At 34.1% G+C, this 18,710-nt stretch overlaps 3 protein-coding genes across 5 annotated transcripts; 2 read left to right on the plus strand and 1 right to left on the minus strand.

Annotated features, from left to right (window-relative positions):
• Positions 1-778: 778 nt before the first annotated feature.
• LOC118739010 (zinc finger MYND domain-containing protein 10 homolog) lies at positions 779-2,717 on the plus strand. Its single transcript, XM_036470089.1, has 5 exons — positions 779-1,425; positions 1,500-1,765; positions 1,847-1,998; positions 2,136-2,584; positions 2,643-2,717. Exons 1-5 carry the CDS (start codon positions 926-928, stop codon positions 2,695-2,697), a joined length of 1,422 nt encoding a protein of 473 aa, XP_036325982.1. The 5' UTR covers positions 779-925; the 3' UTR covers positions 2,698-2,717.
• A 50-nt stretch (positions 2,718-2,767) lies between these two features.
• On the minus strand, positions 2,768-3,760 carry LOC118739012 (40S ribosomal protein S12). The gene is made up of 4 exons (XM_036470093.1): positions 3,740-3,760; positions 3,594-3,636; positions 3,251-3,385; positions 2,768-3,177 (listed from the first exon to the last, which is right to left on the minus strand). Exons 2-4 carry the CDS (start codon positions 3,608-3,610, stop codon positions 2,910-2,912), a joined length of 420 nt encoding a protein of 139 aa, XP_036325986.1. The 5' UTR covers positions 3,611-3,636; positions 3,740-3,760; the 3' UTR covers positions 2,768-2,909.
• A 3,172-nt stretch (positions 3,761-6,932) lies between these two features.
• Positions 6,933-10,897, plus strand: LOC118739011 (adenosine kinase). Of its 3 annotated transcripts, none has more exons than XM_036470091.1 (5): positions 6,933-6,984; positions 7,079-7,264; positions 9,267-9,750; positions 9,817-9,987; positions 10,052-10,521. In XM_036470091.1, the coding sequence occupies exons 2-5, from the start codon at positions 7,248-7,250 to the stop codon at positions 10,415-10,417; spliced, it is 1,038 nt and encodes a 345-aa protein (XP_036325984.1). In that variant the 5' UTR covers positions 6,933-6,984; positions 7,079-7,247; the 3' UTR covers positions 10,418-10,521. The 3 variants fall into 3 exon arrangements, with proteins under 3 accessions (XP_036325984.1, XP_036325983.1, XP_036325985.1); XM_036470090.1 differs by having other exon boundaries at positions 6,950-6,984; positions 7,047-7,264; XM_036470092.1 differs by lacking the exon at positions 6,933-6,984 and having other exon boundaries at positions 6,989-7,264; positions 10,052-10,897.
• The last annotated feature ends 7,813 nt before the right edge of the window (positions 10,898-18,710 follow it).

The following is an 18,710-nucleotide window of genomic DNA, read 5'->3' on the forward strand; positions in this document are numbered from 1 at the left end:
ATTTGTATGGGGAAAAAAAATAAAAAATTGCGAAAAACCAACGGTAAGCCCCAGCTACTTCAAATTGCACCATATTATACTCAAATTTAATTTACTACAAATCTGCATATATACCAGAATTCTTTCTAAATATGCTGATTAAAACAAAAATTTTGTGAAATTTTCCAGAATATTCAGCATTTTTTCACAAAGTCTGAAATTAAGATTTACATATCGTCACCTGAAATGCAAAAATACGTAACATCGTAACTGAAATGGAAAGTCGTGACGAAAATTTTTGTTATTTTTTTTCATAAAATGATGTGTGGGTTGGTAATTCGATGAAATGCATCATGTCAACCAAAAACTGGATTTTGAATGTTTTACTAGTTACGACGTTTTGTATTTCAGCGACGATGTTTGTTATGTCTTTTTGCATTTCAGGTGACGATATGTGGTGTTTGTTAAGAAAACAGCTACACTTTCAAAAACTAGAAATAAAAATTAAATAAACTTAAGAAAAATTGCCAAAACTTGCTAAAACGTCGCCTCCCAGTTTTTATATTGGTTCACTGTATATATGTACAAATACATTTCGTCGATGTTTTTGCAAAACCGCCCATCGCCCAATTGCAAAACCGCCTATCTTACGGCACTCAAATTTTACCGGAGCGAAAAAGCGGTTTAAATCTGTTGTTTTAATAACGATTTAACGACTTTTATGCATAAATCTCGATGCATGGAGTTCAGGGTTACCAAATTTCATTTTTGCCACAACGGCGATTTTGCCGTTTTGCAAAAACATCGACGATATGTTTCATCCTAGCAACCTTGTTTGAACCATCAGATCAAATCGATCAAACACCGAAAAAGAAATTTCACAAAATTTCAGTTATATTTCATAAAGAGAAAAAAGCGTTTGTAACGAAATATAAGTCGAACATAAATGATGTCCAATTTTGTTTTACCTGAGGAATTATCTTATTTCATCGAAAGCATTCGCCCATTTCAATTGGTCGACATAGGGAGCACGAAGTGGGTGGACGTTCACGAAATGATTATAAAATTAAGCCAGCAAGCTATACTCGAAGCAGCCGAACATCGTGAAGAAGAAGTGAAAGAATTTCTCATATCCCGGGACAAGTTGAAGGTACAAGCTATAAAAGCGCAACACTATCTTCACATTTCTGATTTTCAGGTGCTTATACACGAAGCTTACAGCATTTTTTTATGGAAAACTCGTGTGCTACCACACCTGCTGGAAATCGATCCCAATCCTCAGGCTACTTTTCTCATCTATACAGTGCTTTTTCACGAAGCTGCTGTTATTTCCTTATTAGACACCACACTTTTCCATGTGAGCGCATGTGAGGCACTGCAGGAAGCAGCTATTGATTTGGTAGACTACTGCGCTTTGGCTGTTGCACAAGTGATTGGTTTAGTAAGGTTCGAAAGTCGTACTGTTTCATAGCAATTATTATACTTAATCAGTATATACATTTTTATCTTATATGTAATAGCATGGGTTATCATGAAAATCAATCAAAAGTTGATGTAGATGAAGCTGTTTTATCCGAGTTAGAGCGTCAAAAACGCGATTTAATTTATAAGATTGGCATGCGTTGCATTTCTATACTTTGCTACCTGGCAGAGCATGCCGATTCAATACCGTTGAGTGCCTCACGTCGCATGGTGGTAACGCACGATGTACCTTGGCTAATAGCAGACTTACTGCAATTTCGTCCTTGGCAGCGACGCACAAATAAAGGACTGCAACGTTATATTGGTATACATTTGTACATATATCTACATAAGCTTACCATTACTCACTTCCATTGCCAGGAATTATAGTATTATGTGTTCACAGATGAAAAGTGGTTATTGGTGCAAGGTGATGACTTAAACAAAGTGTCCAAACAAGAAGCGCAAAGCTGGTTTTGCATGCGACAATTGCTCTTTAATAAATCTTTGATGACATCGTATGAGTTAAACGAAGAACGTCGAAAGCATCTGTCTAAAGTAAAATATCTTAATTTTATAGCAAATTTAGAGTATGTTGTGTACGCACATTAACCATGAATGAACAGATATTAAAAAAGTACAATTTTTTTATTCTGCCACCGTTTTTACCTGAATCAATTTGACAACTTTTTCAGTGTCAAGGGCTGTTGCTGGAGACAATACTCGATCAACTTCCACCTTTAGTTGAGTTAAAGCAATACCTTTGCCTTTTGGGCGTCGCCGGCAACGGTAATGAGAATACGAAACAAAAATCTAACTTGCTTCTCGAAGAATTACCAGAAATACGCGAAAAGCTTATAGCTGAGTGTGAACGCATTGGTGGTTTTCCTGTTGTAGCTCAAAAGCAAGAGGAAATATTTCTGTGTACTGATAAAGATAAAATATGTGAAATAGCCAAACGTTTGAATACGGCATACAATACAGATTTGCTGGCCGAGCTCGAGGAGAAGGCTGCAAGAACAGAAAAAACTTCTGAAACTGTGGAAACGGGTAAGGATGAGGCTGGTAGAAAAAAATGCGGCAAATGTGCTTCTAATGCAGTGAAGAAGTGCGCCAACTGTAAAACTACTTATTACTGTTCAAGGTCAGAGATTTGAGTTTTTGCTTTTATACAATTGAATAACTATCACATTTTTTTGCAGAAAATGTCAACTGGACGACTGGCCGCAGCACAAAGTCAACTGCATTAAAGCTTAAAGCAACACCTCCGAGTTATCACTTCTGCAAATTCATATCATTTTCGTCATATATTCACTGCACTTCAATATTTATGTATCTGGTTTAAACTTTTTATTTATAAAAGATTTTTTGCTCAAAAACACACGGTTTTTAATATTTTGTGATCCTCTAACATCACAAATCACTATATTTGTTGAAAGTTATTCAAAACTAAAACACACACAGCGCGTTTAGCTATTTTGACGCAGATGTTCTTTCACAACATCCAAAGCAGGGGTCTCCTCACCAAAATCCTTGATAACCACAACAGCGCATCCACTGACCTTACGTGGCTTGCCCTCTTTGTCGATCTTGCATAGCCCAGACCATTCACCCAATTTCTTGTGAGAATCTACTCGGATAAGTGGGATTTGATGTTCATGGCAGAGTGCAGTAACGAGTTTCTTGTATAAATCAACGTCCATCGAATCGGCGAGGATGCACAAAACGGCTTGGCGCCTAAGAAATAAACAGAGAAATTAAAGTTAAATTCAAGGTAAGAAAAAATAAAAACATATTCACGATAGCTTACTTGTCCAAAGCTTTGCACGCTTGGTGAATGCCATGAACCAAACCATCAGCAATGAGAGACTTCTTCAGCACCTCTTGCAGGGCGGTATTGATGTCCATTTTGTCACCAATTACTGGCGCGGCGGAGGGCACATCACTGTCGCGATTAAGTTGAAATTAGCGTAAGTCAATATATGAAAGGAAAAATCCATGATTAACAGTAGCTAATAATATGTGAAATGTTTATGTGAATATGAATGTTTATTATATAGGAGAAACATTGTCCATTATGTGGCCTACTGTTTCACTGTATTCTTTCACCACAGATTTTTAGTTAGTTAATAAACACGGAGAATTCAACTTACACATCAACGTCAGCCATTTTTAACTACTTGTGTCGTCTCTGCACTGAAATAAGAAAACAAAAAACGTATTGTAAGTCGGATGTAAGCCATTAAATCGAATACAAAATCTTTATTTGTTGCGATAAAAAATTTCATTCGTCCCGTACCTTTTTGACAACCGGAAAGAAAGGTTGCGGCACATCAGCAGCCAACTTCAATACGTTAAAATGTCAAATTACACAATCGTACAGTGTTGCCAGAACTTCTTGAGCGAATGTCAAATTGCCAAAAAGACGGCTAAAATGGCTAAAATGATTCAGCTAACATTAAAATGTTTTATTTGAATAAAGTTGAAAGACTAATAAATTCATAAAATTATTATTTAGTTTTCAAAGAACACTGTCGTTATACTTGATTAATTAAAGCTGTACATCAGAAGTCATGTTTGTATTAGACCCCTTTCAGACAAGTCAAGTCTTGCTTTCAAGTCTGCTCAGTTGGTTGGCGGAGGAGGTGACAGAGAGGGGAAGAGTACATTCGTCACACCCTTTTCGCCGACGAATGAGCAGTCTTAAAATCAAGACAAGACGTGTCTGAAAGGGATCTTACATAAATATAAAAATAGATCAATTAAAAACGTATGGCGCTTTTTCTATGGAAAAATTTTGGCTTCTTACATTGTAACATTTGCACTAGGCTACTTTTGTTGTTGGGTTGACAATCAGTACAAGCCATGGTGAAATAAATGCTTATAGGGCTTTCGCACGAGCGATTTTTCAGGCAACTTTTGCGTTCAACTCACGCAGGGTTACACGAAAAAAAAAATTGAATGGCTAAAAATATCAATATATAAAAAAATATAAAAATATTCGCCATAAAAAGACGTTTGCATTGTTCAACTTTGCATTCTACTTTTGGTTGAACGGCCCTTCAACTAATCGCTTTCAACAAAGTTGGTCGCCAGCCAACATTTATACCTTGGTTATAATGTACGGGGCGAATCGTAACAAACCGCGGCGAATTCGTAAGGATCTATTGATTTTAGATGCTTCCGTTTTACATTGCGTTCAAGTGCATTATAATCGTTTGAATTCATTGCCCATACAATAGATAATTAAGTGACAGTTCACTCCGTTCCGTTACTTCCATTATAATCCAGTAGTTAGCCTTGTTTACAACAAACACATAATTTTGACATTAATAAGTACCGCGGCGAAAATCTAAGTTCGCCAGTAACACCACCTCGTATTAATTCGCCTTGAACGCCACCTTGTATAGATTCCCCTTGGTTCTGACACCCGATTTACATGATTCAAGTACTTGAAAGCAATTCTTGCTCATTCTCTTTTGTGTTTTCTATTTGCTTTTACACGTTTCAATTCTGTTGAATTCAAGTTTTTGGTTCTTTAAATGGGAAGCAACGAAAATGCCAAAAGCAAAGCACGAAAGTTGAAACGACTTGACGGTACAGACGCATGTGTACTCGTCCCTTTTCTTCTCACCCCCTCTCTTCCACATGCGAGCAGAATTGAATTCAATACTTGAACTGTGTAAAAGCAGTCTGCTCAAGGCGAGTTTATACAAGGTGGTGTCATGAACGAAAGACACAAGATCACGTAAGAACGCGACGTTGTATTTGTAACTGGTTTTGGGAAAAAAGTTTCCGAAAGCGGGTTTGTCAGCTGAGCGTTTGTTTACATCACAAGCACCACTATTTTACACTTTTATTCAAGCAAAGAAAAGTTAATTCAACATGACAACACAATTTCAAAGCATTTTGTTGCATCATTTTACCTAAATTGTGCGTTTAAAGTGGCTGACAATAATTTTAGCTAATTTTGGTTTTCGTTGTTTTCTTTGCTTTGTTTACTTTTCGCTCGTTTTCCAGTGAAACAAGATGGCGTAGAACCCGCTAAAAAAATCAACTTTTTTCACTCTCTTGTTCTTACGTGATCTTGTGTCTTTCGTTCATGAGGTGGTGTTGACAGAATAAAAACAAAAATTACATCAACAAATATACGCACATTGACAATCAGTACAAAGCAAATTTACAACAAACACACAATTTTGACAAAAGGTATAAATTCGCCCTGAAATCAGCGGATCCGATAACAAAAACCAGCTTGTATAAATTCGCGTCAAGAATGATAGAATACCGCTGCACCGTGCAATGGCGCGTATTCATAGTCCAGCCACTAAGGCTTTCTGCACATTGGTCGTCCAATCATGGTTACTTCATCGTCACAATCATGATGCAACGATTACATGACGACTACATTTTCGCACACTCGGTCGTGATATTTCAATTCATTTCAATTTCAGTGTTTGTGCGTTAATATTTCTACGTGGTTTTAAACAATTATTGAGACGTTACAAAGCAAAATGAAGTGTTCCGTGTGGAGTCAACAGCTGTGGAGTTTATGGTGGTTGGCTACCGTCCACAAATATAAATATGCACTCTGCATGGCTTTACAATGGCGAGTCCAAAAATTCTCTTTGCTGCACACCTTCCTTTTGGTCTACATGAAATTGCAAACACTGTTAATACATCCATTTTTTCATGTGCTAAAAATCGTACTTACCTAAAGGACTACATGTCCAAAATTATTGCAACGTGTTCCTAACTAATCAATCTTTGAATATTTATTGATTCCTGTAAAATTGGGCCATGTAATATTAAAATTAACACATTTTTCTGCATTGTTTACATATTTTTATATGCGTTTTGGCATTTCTCCCTCGCAATTGCACCAAGATGACGTCACACAAAAATTACGCTCAAAAATCCTCTCTCATTGGCGCAAACTTGTATTCTATCATTCTTGGTACAGTTCCAAGAATGATAGAATACAAGATTGCGCCGATCAGAGAGGATTTTTGAGAATAACTTTTGTGTGACGTCACACTGGTGCAGTTGCGAGAGCGGAATGCCAAAACGTGAGCAAGAATGGAAGAAGAAGAAAAAATGTTGCAAGGAAAACGTAAACAAGTTGCACAAGTGTGACGTCATGCAAACAATGATTCTGTCAAATTCGTTAAGAGAGGAATAGCGGTCCGAGATCGGCGCAACCTTTGTATTCTCTCAATCGTGGTACAGTTCCATAAGTAACGTAACTCTTCTTCTTTCCGTTTTCTTTGGCAGGCTGTAGGTGTGTTTTTGTATTGGTGTTTTTGGTTCAGTGTATTAGTGTATTTTGAATAAATTGTAAACGATAGGAGCGAATGCCAAAAACAGGTGATCTCAGCTGTAGGCAATTTTTGGCAATCGGCTGATAGTGTTTTTACTTAGGAAACTGTACGATGGCATCCACTGTACACTGCTTGACAGCTGGAGCCAACAAATGCCAACTACACCCAGTGCAAAGTCAATCATATGTTTTGTATACACGTACCCGCACGCCTGTATGGATAGGTGTGTGGATTGTGTTGTTTTTGCTGCTGCTGCTACATCACCTAGTGCCATGTGTTTTTTAGCGGTTTCTTCTGATTACACTTTTGCACTGTAGCTTCCATGGGGTAAGGGTGAATCCACTGTGGTCAGTGTGCTTGGAGTTGGATTATCAATTTTCTCTGAACTTGTGAATCAACTACAACTTATAAACAAAATCCGGAAGTTTAACTTGTGAACAAGTATAGTTGAAAAAGTGTTGACATTTTTTCCAACGTATTTACATAATGAGTGAGGATTTAAGGTAGGTTTATTGTTACAAAAAATAAAAATAAAAGTGAAATAACAGGTGAAAATAGTGTGGACGGATGCAGTTATATTGTACATTTGATAGTTTTTAATAAGAAATGTACATAGATACAATTTTCAATGGTTTGCACTGCTGCTCACTGATAAGAACGGCTGGGCGAATGCTAAAGTATATTCACATGTGCACATACATACATACATACGTACATATGTATATAAACGTCTGTCTTACATGTGCACATATCTACATTATGATTGTATATAACGCTTCCTGTATTAGTTTTTATTTAAATACTGAAGATCTTACACTTCAGTAAAAATATGTATGTATGTTTATGTTTTATTTTTGTATGAATGGATCTTCACCGTCTTCAAAAGAGTTGCAACTCAAAATAATACGTTTGTCAGGAAATGCGAAAAACTATTTCTTAGCACATGATAATCATACGGGCAAGGGCGACTTTACCTTAGGTTTTTTTTTATCAAATTATAACAAAAATTTGCTCCAGCTCTTGCTGAAAGGTAAATAAAAGCTCCGCGTACATTTTTAGCGCATAAACTTAAAAATTTCAAATTTTGAGTTGTGACTCTTTTGAAGACGGTGTGCGATATGTACATATGTATAGCTAACCTATAGCCTTATTTTGGTTTAGCTCGTGTATAAAAGATTTCGCTTCAGTTTTGGTTGACGTCATTAACCTCAGTATTTATGACTGATAATTACAATAATTATAAGCGATCTTGTCGATAGTGAAATGTTACGTGCTTTTATTCTTGCACTATAACGAGAAATACTTAGTTTAACGTTTAAGATTCTCCAAATGTTTAAGGACCTAAATATGTACCTATGTACATGTAAAAACTGTATTCCATTGGTATGTATCTTGAAAATTGCGAAACCAGTTTCTTTACACAAGGGAATATATTTGATGTTTCTGCAGTAGCTACGAAAAATCTTCTTTGTTTTAGGATAAGTTTCGCCAATTTCATATGTAAATACCTATCTGTGATATTTTAATAAACCTAAGTGAATAGAGAAGGTTTGACTTTCGATTAAAAAAGAATAAGTTACCTTTCGCAAAAAAGAGAATTTTAAACTATACCTATGGCTGGTTAATCCATAAAATATCGTTTGAGAACCCAATGAAATTTTGCTTTAAAGCGTAAAGGATTAACTCGAGGTAACATGTACATTAGGGTGGCCCTTAAAAAAAATCAAATGAGCGATTTTTTTCAGTCTCACCCCTTCAATCGGTAATACCACAGTCACAGCTTTCACATACAAATTTTAGTCCCGATTGGAGACGGTTAAGGCGTGTCGCACAGGGGCCAAAGTTCAGATTCCTCTATAGAGACTCAAAAAACTAAAATGAATTTTTTTGCCAACTCGCACCCAAAATCGATACTACCGTAGTCGAAGACATCACATATAAATTTTGGTTCCGATTGGAGTCGGCTAAGGCGTGTCGCAATGGTGTCAAAGGTCAGATGCTCCATGGAGACTCAAAAAATTAAAAACAATTTTTTTTCATTTAATACCCAAAATCGATACTACTAAAGTCGAAGATGTCACATAAAAATTTTGGTCCCGATTGGAGTCGGCTAAGACGTCTTCGTAGGGTAATCTGAATTTTGACCCCTGTGCGCCACGCCTTAACCCACTCCAATCGGGGCCAAAATTTGTATGTGATATCTTCGACTATAGTAGTATCGATTTTGGGTATTAGATGAAAACAATAATAATTTTAATTTTTTGAGTCTCAAAAATGTGCTTCCTACATTTAAGGACCACCCTAATGTACATACATATCTATTATCAAAATATAAAAATAAGTGGCGATAAGGTGACATAAAATAAATGACACTAGGCATAAGACTTAATAATTGTAAAAGCAAACAAACACTTACTAAAAATGTGATTAAATTAATACTTTTATAATTTTTTTCTATAAATCTAATTTAATTATCTAGATGAGTATATTAATCTTTTTTTTCAGAACAGGCATTTTGGTCGGCTGCGGAAATCCTTTGCTGGATATATCGGCAACTGTCGATGAAAATTTCTTGCAGAAATATGATTTAAAACCAAATGACGCTATTTTGGCTGAAGAAAAGCATATGCCACTATATAAAGAACTAGTGGAAAAGTATAGTGCCGATTTTATTGCTGGTGGTTCAGTCCAAAATTCATTGCGTGTATGCCAGTGGATGTTACAAAAGCCGGATGTGGCTATATTCTTCGGTTGTGTGGGCCATGATCGTTATGGTGAGATACTTGAAGAGCGTGCGCGCTCGAATGGTGTAAATGTGCATTACCAGCGCAACAACGAAGCATCAACTGGCACATGTGGCGTGCTTATTACTGGTACTCATCGTTCGCTCTGTGCCAATTTGGCAGCGGCTAATAACTTTACCATAGATCATTTGCTTACGCCTGAAAACCAGAAACTTATAGATAATGCCGAATATTTCTATATATCGGTAGGTTTGATTTACAAATGCATACACAGTTTCATATACACTATGTTTTTTTTTTATCTAATACAGGGCTTCTTCCTAACCGTGAGTCCGCCAAGCATTCAGCATATTGCCCAACACGCGCACAAACGTAAACGCACTTTTCTGATGAACCTGAGTGCACCATTTTTGTCACAGTTTTTCAAGGAACCATTAATGGCTGCTTTACCTTATGTGGATATCCTATTCGGCAATGAATTGGTAGCTTAAATTTAAATATTCATTAATATTATGTAGTATACGTTTTTTGTTTTTTCATTTACAGGAAGCTGAGGCGTTCGCAGCTGCTCAAGGTTGGAATGATAAGGACATGAAAGAGATTGGCAAAAAAATGTTGGCTCTGCCTAAAGAGAATGCTGATCGGCCACGGATAATAGTGCTAACACAAGGTCACTTACCGGTATTACTTATACAAGAGCACTCCATTGAAGAATTCCCAGTGCACCGATTGGAATCGGAAGAAATTGTCGATACAAATGGCGCTGGTGACGCTTTTGTTGGTGGCTTTTTGGCACAGTACATACAAAAGAAGCAACTTAGCGTTTGCATACGTGCCGGCATTTGGGCAGCACGTCAAATTATACAACGTAGTGGCTGCACCTTCGAAGGCATACCTGATTTTAAGGAATAGCGCCTATGTTGTAAAATCAACTAGACGTATTTTAACATAAAGGCACATTCAAAGTTTTTACAATTGGTTGTACATTTTTGCAAAAAAAAAAGATAAAATATTTATTTTTCATGTTAACAGACTAATACGAAATGAAGTTATTTAACGCTTAAATCACCTAGCCACCGTAAATATATGTATATACGTACATACATATGTATGTATACACGAATTTAAATTGCACCTGAGCAATAAAGTTAAGATTTAAAAAATAGTGATTTTTATGGCAATATACCGGAGTATACATATGTTTGTAAACTCTGGTCGTTCGTTAATAAATTGAAAGTGGTTAACATTGCATTTGTGTTGTATGTAGGAAAAATGGCAAACTAATTAAATATTTGAGTTATAATTTGTTTAGGGCTCTTATTCTTTTTAAGGTGTTTTCTTATTAATACTTATTTAAATAAAAATAATAAAGTACAATGATTGCGGGAAAGACAAATGTATAAATTACCAACTATATTATGTTTTGAAGATTTTAAAATGTTCAAAGCTGAGGAAGTTAAAGATCCGGTTGATTGCAATAAATATGTATTCTTTTAGTCTTCTCTCAGTTACACCACAATGAACAAATTTAAAATGTCATCTTATAAAATTCGATACTTATCGGCATCTTCGTTTGTCGTCGTCAAAGCACTGAGTGAAATTTTTATTTGCTTTCGTTGTTTAGCAAAATTTTACTAAAATATTGTAAGAAAAATCGAATTCCTCACTTGCCAGGATGGAAGCTTTTCTATCAGACTGGGCAGCGAAAAAGGTTTGTGTTAGTCGAAAGCTTATTTTAGGAAGATTTTACCGTCAATAGAATTTCCGCTCGGCGTAATCGAGTGGTTGAAGGTTCGTGTACGTACTATCACTCAATAATTTCCAAGTTCGAATCCTACAAAAACAACATGCCAAAATAATAGCGGTAACCTTTCGTAAGGCAATTGTACCTCCAATTGTGTATCGAGCCCCGTTTCACACTTAACAAATGTTTAATAAATAAGAATTTTATTTATATACTTTTTTATGTTACGGATTTACATCTTTTCTGGGTACCCAACTTGAACCGAACAATCTTTATTCGGCACATGTTCTACATATGTATGTACATATGTACACTGCCGGAAAAAGGTATTGGCACAGAGAATTTTTCACAACATATGCTACAATATTTATTCAAATTTTTTCCGCAAGTTTATTATAAAAATATGGTTCATTCTACAACAAAAAGCATACAAATATAGTTTCAAAACTTTGTGCAAAGCTCGCGAAAATTTAATAACTTTTGATGCAAATTTTAAACTTTTTAACCAGATTTTCTGGTTCTTATTACAACCAAAAATATGAAAATATAATTTTTAAACTTTGTGCAAAACTCGGGAAATTGAATAAATTTTCATGCAAATTCATGCTCAAAAAAATTCTAAAAAATCTGATTAAACAATTGGAAATTTGCATGAAATTTTATTTAATTTTCCCGAGCTTTTCACAAAGTTTCAAAATTATATTTTTATATTTTTTGTTGTAACAAGAACCATATTTTTATTAAAAATTTGCGGAAAAACAAATAAAAAAGTGTTGCATAGATATATTTAAAAAAATTCTCTGTGCCAATACTTTTTCCGGCAGCGTATGAATATTTAACCCTTTCGTGCCAGTTTCGCTCTAAAAATCGGACTACTTTTAATAAAATTTTTGCATGTTCTGAAACATTCGACTTTTTAGCTGATACGTTACAAGATATGTATACCAAGGACAATTAACCACAATAGGACGGGCGAGTTGTTGGACCGGTATTTTTCGTCAGTGTTAAAAATGGCAGTTGAAACCATTGGCAAGGGGATTATGAGCGACTATTACTGGTAACAATGGGGACTATCCGAGAGCTAACCTAGGGTGAGTCGGAATTGCTCCCTTTCCTCTTTCGCCTAAAAAACTCGGTTTCATGCAGAATGATGATCTATGTGATAGTGAAATCATATCAGGTGAAGCAATAAGAGCAAGAATAAAGATTTGACACTTGTAGGGAAAATCTCAAGTTTTGGTTCTGTATAGCGTTTTTCTAGGTCGGGTAATTTTCCCCGAAAAAAAAATTTCACACGAAAATTTTTCATCCGCCCATAGTAAATGCAAGAAAATCAAAAGTGAAAAGGGAACCGGTTCGGGGAAAATGAAACGCGTGATAAGGCTGATTTTAATTTTTATGAAAAAAAATCAAACTTTAACAAGGAAAAAATTAAAAAATAACAGACTTAAAAAAAAAAAAATGCTACAAACAATAGTGCAATTCACCTAAACGCGTATATGCCTCGTAACCATGCAAACCTCGTAAACTTACTTAATTTTTATGGAAAACCAGATTTATTTACGAGGTTTAGGCGGTTAACGAGGTTGGAGGACATTCTTACCCAATGGATATCTGTGTATGGGCTTTAATGAAATAACGCCTGAACTATCTGCCGGCGACGACTTCTAAACTAAAATATTAAAAAAAAAATCCAATAAACTCTCATAATACGGAGTAACTCAAGGGCCATTCCATTGTGACTGATGGGACATTTTACTCCAGAATGTGAATTTTAACTATGCCGTCGGAACTTATACAACAGCGAAAGATATTTTTTTTATCATAGAACGATAAGTAATGTATAAAATTGCTTTAACAAAAATACCTAACGATTTCTTAGTTTTATGGAACTATCAATAGAATGAATGTGACTGGTGGGACACTGAAAATAACTCTATTTTACCCTTGTGCACTCAAAGATGAATTTTAGCCAAACCTTTTAATCTTCACGAACGATGTTTTTGTGTTGTAAAATATGAATTATACGCTTTCGTTTATATGAGGCTTATATAATCTTCATAGAAATTTAAAAAAATATTTAAAGTGTGACTGGTGGGACATCTCCTTGTGACTGGTGTAAAGTAATTATGCATGAAACAAAAGTTTCCATGGACAAAAATTAAAACTTCTTTTGATTTTTTAATATGATTAAATGAAATGTAGTCATTTAAAAAGAGGTTACTACTGAAATAGTGATAATTAGGGCATATTTAAATTTATGTCGCTTTCCTCTTTTCAATGGAATGACCCTAAAATTAAAAAAAAATTAAAAATATGGGTGTTCACACTTGCCCGGTTATCGGGTTATCTGTTTAAAAAGTAATATTGTCTAGTGCATTTGATTATTGTGAACCGTATAAAAAATATAACCACATAACCAGATAACCACGTGTGAACAGCCAAAACGTATTAAAAAATTAAAATTTTTCATTAAATTATCAAACCTTTCTGATATATGTTCAGAAAGTACAGTCAATCATAAAAGTATCTTACATTAATTTTTTTATGCTATTCAAAATATTTTCATGCTGATTTTTTCGAAAATCATAAAGTATCTTACATCAATTTTTTATGCTATTCAAAATATTTTCATGCTGATTTTTTCGTAAATTTTTTTTTTAAATGTAGATACTAATAACTCATTCTACAAACAAAACTCATGTAAATAAAATTTTCAAACTCTAGACAAAATTTAAGAAAATTCAGTTATTCAGTTTTCCTTTATATTTATTTTTATCTTTATACTCTACTGTTCTTGTAAAAGAAAAACGGTTAAATTTACCTTGGTCTTCAGCTTTGTTTTTATCTATTACTTATATCTTTGCATTTATCCTTTGCTTCATCTAGATGATGAGGTGCGATGACGTGTTAAGATGCTATCTGATGTGATGTCAGGTAATTCGATGCAATGTGATGTGCAGGCCGAAGAAAATAAGCAAGAAAATCCATTTTAAGCGCTTATATAAGCACTAAACCGTTGATAAATATGCTTGCAAATATGCTCACAAAACAACAAAATGTAAGTACAGTTTAATGTTTTGTTTTTTATTCAGTTTATTTTAAGTATTGAAAAATTACAATGGGCAATCAAGTGTTGCTTAATATTCTCAAATAATAGAGATCTGCGCTGGTCATTTTAATTTTTTAAATACTCGTTATATTCCACTTGAGATAAATTGCTTTTAATTTCTTCAATAACACCAATGCCTTCCCGTAGAGACAAACCATTGGTTTTAAATTTATGTAACCAAGCAGAAAGTTACGAATTAATAAAAACCAAATCTGTTTTTATGTTATTAATTGCCAACATTTTTTTTTTAGTTAGGCGAATAAAAAACGCTTAAGAAATGGTCCAGAAAAATTTATTGAGCCAAATTTTCTTAAGTAGTACAAAGTTCTTAAGAAATTTTCTACGCTTTCTACTATGGGTTGCTAAAGTGTGTTAGTGAAGAGTACAACAGCAGGCTGTAAAATATCAGATGTCAAAACTCTTTGGACGCTATAATTAACACACACGAAATAATAGCATTTCATTTCTTCACCGTTTTTTTTTTTAAGGTTCGTACTTGACTTTATACATACATTGAAATAAGCAAAATAAGTATGATCGTTAAAATTAAGCTTGGAAACCCTGAATAAGCAAAATAAGCAATTCCAAGCAAAAGCTTAAACTTTTCGGCCCTGGTGATGTGATTTCGTGTGATGTAATTTGAAGTGATGTGATAGGATGACATGTCATGCCAAATGATGTCATATCAAGGGATGTTCTGTCATATGATGTCACATCATGTGTATCGATAAAAATATCGATAACAAAGCCCATAAAATTATCGATGGCACATTCCATAAAATACCGATAATAAAATCGATAACAGGATCGATAAAGTATGGATTATTATATCGATAAGTCCCGAGAATACCGACATTCCGAAAATAGTTCCCAGGTTGAGTCTCTGTGTCTCTATATCCTTTTCTTTATACATTCATATGTATTTACATTTATTTTAATCTTTCTTCCTCTATCTTCATCTTTAGGTACTTTTATCGCTATCCTCGTATCAATAACCAAATCGATAGTAACATCAATAAAAATATCGAAAAGAAACCGATAAAATTATCGATAACAAACTCGATAAATAATATCGAAAGCAAAATCGATACCAAAATCTATAAAAATATCGATAACCAAATCAATAACAAAATCGATAGAAATAAGTCCCTACAATACCGAAAATCTCGAAATTGTTGGGCATAAGTAAAGAATAGGGCGCGTTAAGTTTAAAAAAAGCAAAGAAAAAAGTGGACGTGGTTCGTCTTCTTCCATTGATTCTAGCAGTTTAAAAATTTTTTGCTTCAAATTAATAGGGCGCGCTAGGCGGTAGCAAAAGTGGATCTTTTAATATTTTCAAATGCTTATATTTCGCGAATTAATGAACCGATGGATATTGTTGGAAAAGCTATTGAAATACCTTTCATTTGATATATGAACAAAATATACATATTTCGAGAAAAACTAGAACAACGAAATTATAGCCATTTTTTATAAAAATTTATTTTTTCTTAAATAAATACGTAATTAACTATATCAAAAGCTATACTTTTTTTCCAAATTTTAACTATTTTTTTTTATAACTGTTTTGTTATCTTATAATTGATTACGTATTTTTTTAAGAAAAACATACATTTTTATTTTAAAAAGCCATTAAGTTTGTTTTTGTTAAAACCTGCAAAACATGAAGCACCTTGAAGAGACTTAGTATTTCATACTGAAGATGACTACTGCTGCTTTTGAGCTTCTTGTGCGATGTAAATTCTAAAAATTTGGAAAAGGTGCAAACTACCGATGGTTGGATATGATATATGCAGTGATCGGACTTCAAACAAAATTTGTGTGGTAGAATCTGGAAAAAAATGTGGTAGATTTCAAAAAAATGTGGTAGATCTCAGGTTTTGGATAAAACTTTGTACAAAAATTAAAAAATTCTGCAAGGTTTCACATAAATTGCAAACATTTTAATTAGAATCTAAAAAAAATTTATTTTTAGTATAATAAAGTGCAAGATTGAAGTTGCTAAAAATTGCGTTGAGTTTTGGCAATTTTTTTCCTTGAACGTGTAAAGCAATTCCTTCCCTATCAAGATTTTTTTCGAACATATTTTGAACAGTTTTTCTTTTTATCACATCACGATGTAGCGAACAAATGGGGCACGTTCCAGAAACCGCTACTTGGGATTTGCCGATTTTGACAATTTTCAAGTAAAAGTAAACAACGCTTTAGAAACTTTAGATGCACTGAAATTTGCTACTACTTTCACAAAAATCGCCGTTTTTTAACATTTTCGCTATTAATTATTTTTATAAATCATATATTTTGCAATTTAACACAATAAAAACCACGTTTCCTGTCGAAAAATTGAATATTGAGAAAATTTAATATTTTACAGTTTATTTTATAATCCCATTCTGCCTGTTGTTAGTGTTTAGTGTTGGACAATTTTTGCTCTTAAACTTAAGAAAATTATGTCGAGCAAAAATAAAACTACTCAAAAATGCGAATATGTGGTAGATTTCAGACCTTGTGTGGTAGATGTGGTAGATGCTCAAAAAAGTGGCAGATCTACCACAATGTGGTAGAAGTCCGATCACTGGATATACATATGTAGCTTTACTTTGATTTTTTATGTTCGCCCACTTGTAATTTTACTTGCACAAACACATTTAACACTATTCTATTTCATTCGTACTCGAAAATTCGTTTAGCGATAATTCGGTATTATACCTTTCGGTCAACATTTTAATGTGAATGTTGTATTTAATAAGCACACCATCTAAATATATTTTAAATTTGTAGCTTAAAATATTAAAATATGGAAACAAATTCTGACTCGAGCTCGTCTTCTTCTGAAACTGAATGGGCTACAAAACTGCATACTCCAATTTTTTTTTTTTTTGAAAATTCGGATCAAAAAGTTTATATTTTGATGAATAGTTTTTTCAGTTTTTAGAAATTTTTCTTCTTCTTTGGAACGTCAACTTACATGGTTTTTGTTATAGAATTAAATATATTTTTATAAAAAATTTAAATTAAGTAAGGACAGAAAAAATTGCAAAACTTGTAAATACATTTTACAACTATTTTTTGTGAACATAACTGTATATACATACATTCGTACTACGTTTAATTTGTTTTAAGCTAATGAGTTGTTATATTGATAATACCAGGGACCGCAAATAACGATTATTTTTGAAATTTCAACTCAAAAAATCACACTGAAAGAGAAATGCTACGCGCATAAGGAGTAAACCAACACATTTCTTATTACTCGGAATACCTTGATCTGTTGCCTGACTATGGCTCGCTTAAGTGATGATACACCACAAAGGCCAGCGTTTTTAATTGGTAAAATGCAGCATTCAAGCGTGGCCGTACTTCGCTTGTCGATGAACATCAAGTAGGGTCGTGCAATATCGGTTTGTACGGTGTTGTAGTTTCATTCGCGTACCTGATAATTATTTGGCCTGTTCGATAACCTGATAATTATTACAAATGAAGGGGTTAGAGGGTCTAAGTGAAATTTTTTTTTAAATATAAGTTATACCCATATTTGTATAGTTAAATATAGTGTTTATTTGGTGGCAAAGAGTAAACATTCTTTGAATTAGTTAATTAACCTGCATTCATTTAGGCAAGAATCATTTCAAATGCATTTACCCAGAATTGACAATAAGTAATCAACTTTAACCATAATTATCTGAAAAAATTTTCAAATCTACTTAGCTCCTTTTGATTCTAACCCCTTCAAATTGCAATCTAGCGAAAATTGTGCGCGCAAAGTGAAATTTGTTTTTGAGGCGATGTGGCTTGTGTAGTCTTTGATGGAAAAATGTTCGCCACCAGCAATTTGTCAGCAAGCTGGTTGGAATTTACGCAAATCACAAAATTGAATTTTATGAATGTTTGATGGGCTGGAAGTTAAAAAGGATAAAATAAGACTTAACTTGTAAGAAGTAAGTAATTATTCCTTTTGTCCTGTGCCAGACAACCAGTAGCCTCACGAGCCTATGTGTACTATGTATGTATGTGTACTATGTGTGCGTGTGTATTTGCCTGGCACTGCTTTAGTCAATAAACTGTGTCAGGATAACACTTTATGATCAGTTTTTTAAGGTTTGCAATTTTACACTTTTGAATGTAAAAAAAATTCTATGTCTATAGGTGGCCTCAGGCATAGCGATACTACCGGTGCGATACGATATCGTATTCGATGCGATAACGATAAAAAGCAAAGGCCCTCACACAGGTGCGATACGGTACACTGCGGTGCTTCATCTTTCTTATGGCAATCTTTATATTCCGAATACTTCAAATCATCTATTTGAGGCCACCTTAACTCGCAAGTTCTGCAAATTTTCTGTTCG

Source organism: Rhagoletis pomonella, unplaced genomic scaffold (assembly GCF_013731165.1).
Source record: "Rhagoletis pomonella isolate Grant_MI unplaced genomic scaffold, Rhpom_1.0 Rhpom_scaffold_00005, whole genome shotgun sequence".
NCBI classification, from domain to species: Eukaryota; Metazoa; Arthropoda; class Insecta; order Diptera; family Tephritidae; genus Rhagoletis; species Rhagoletis pomonella.

Bases quoted from the DNA above. Each gene is read 5' to 3' on its own strand.
- LOC118739011 (XM_036470091.1), top strand. The intron at 9,751-9,816 runs GTAGGTTTGATT...TATCTAATACAG, and splicing joins CCGAATATTTCTATATATCG to GGCTTCTTCCTAACCGTGAG. The intron at 9,988-10,051 runs GTAGCTTAAATT...TTTCATTTACAG, and splicing joins TCCTATTCGGCAATGAATTG to GAAGCTGAGGCGTTCGCAGC.
- LOC118739010 (XM_036470089.1), top strand. From the start codon at position 926: ATGATGTCCAATTTTGTTTTACCTGAGGAATTATCTTATTTCATCGAA. The intron at 1,766-1,846 runs GTATACATTTGT...ATGTGTTCACAG, and splicing joins AGGACTGCAACGTTATATTG to ATGAAAAGTGGTTATTGGTG. The intron at 1,999-2,135 runs GTAAAATATCTT...CAACTTTTTCAG, and splicing joins GTCGAAAGCATCTGTCTAAA to TGTCAAGGGCTGTTGCTGGA.
- LOC118739012 (XM_036470093.1), bottom strand. The intron at 3,178-3,250 runs GTAAGCTATCGT...TTTATTTCTTAG, and splicing joins GCGTGCAAAGCTTTGGACAA to GCGCCAAGCCGTTTTGTGCA.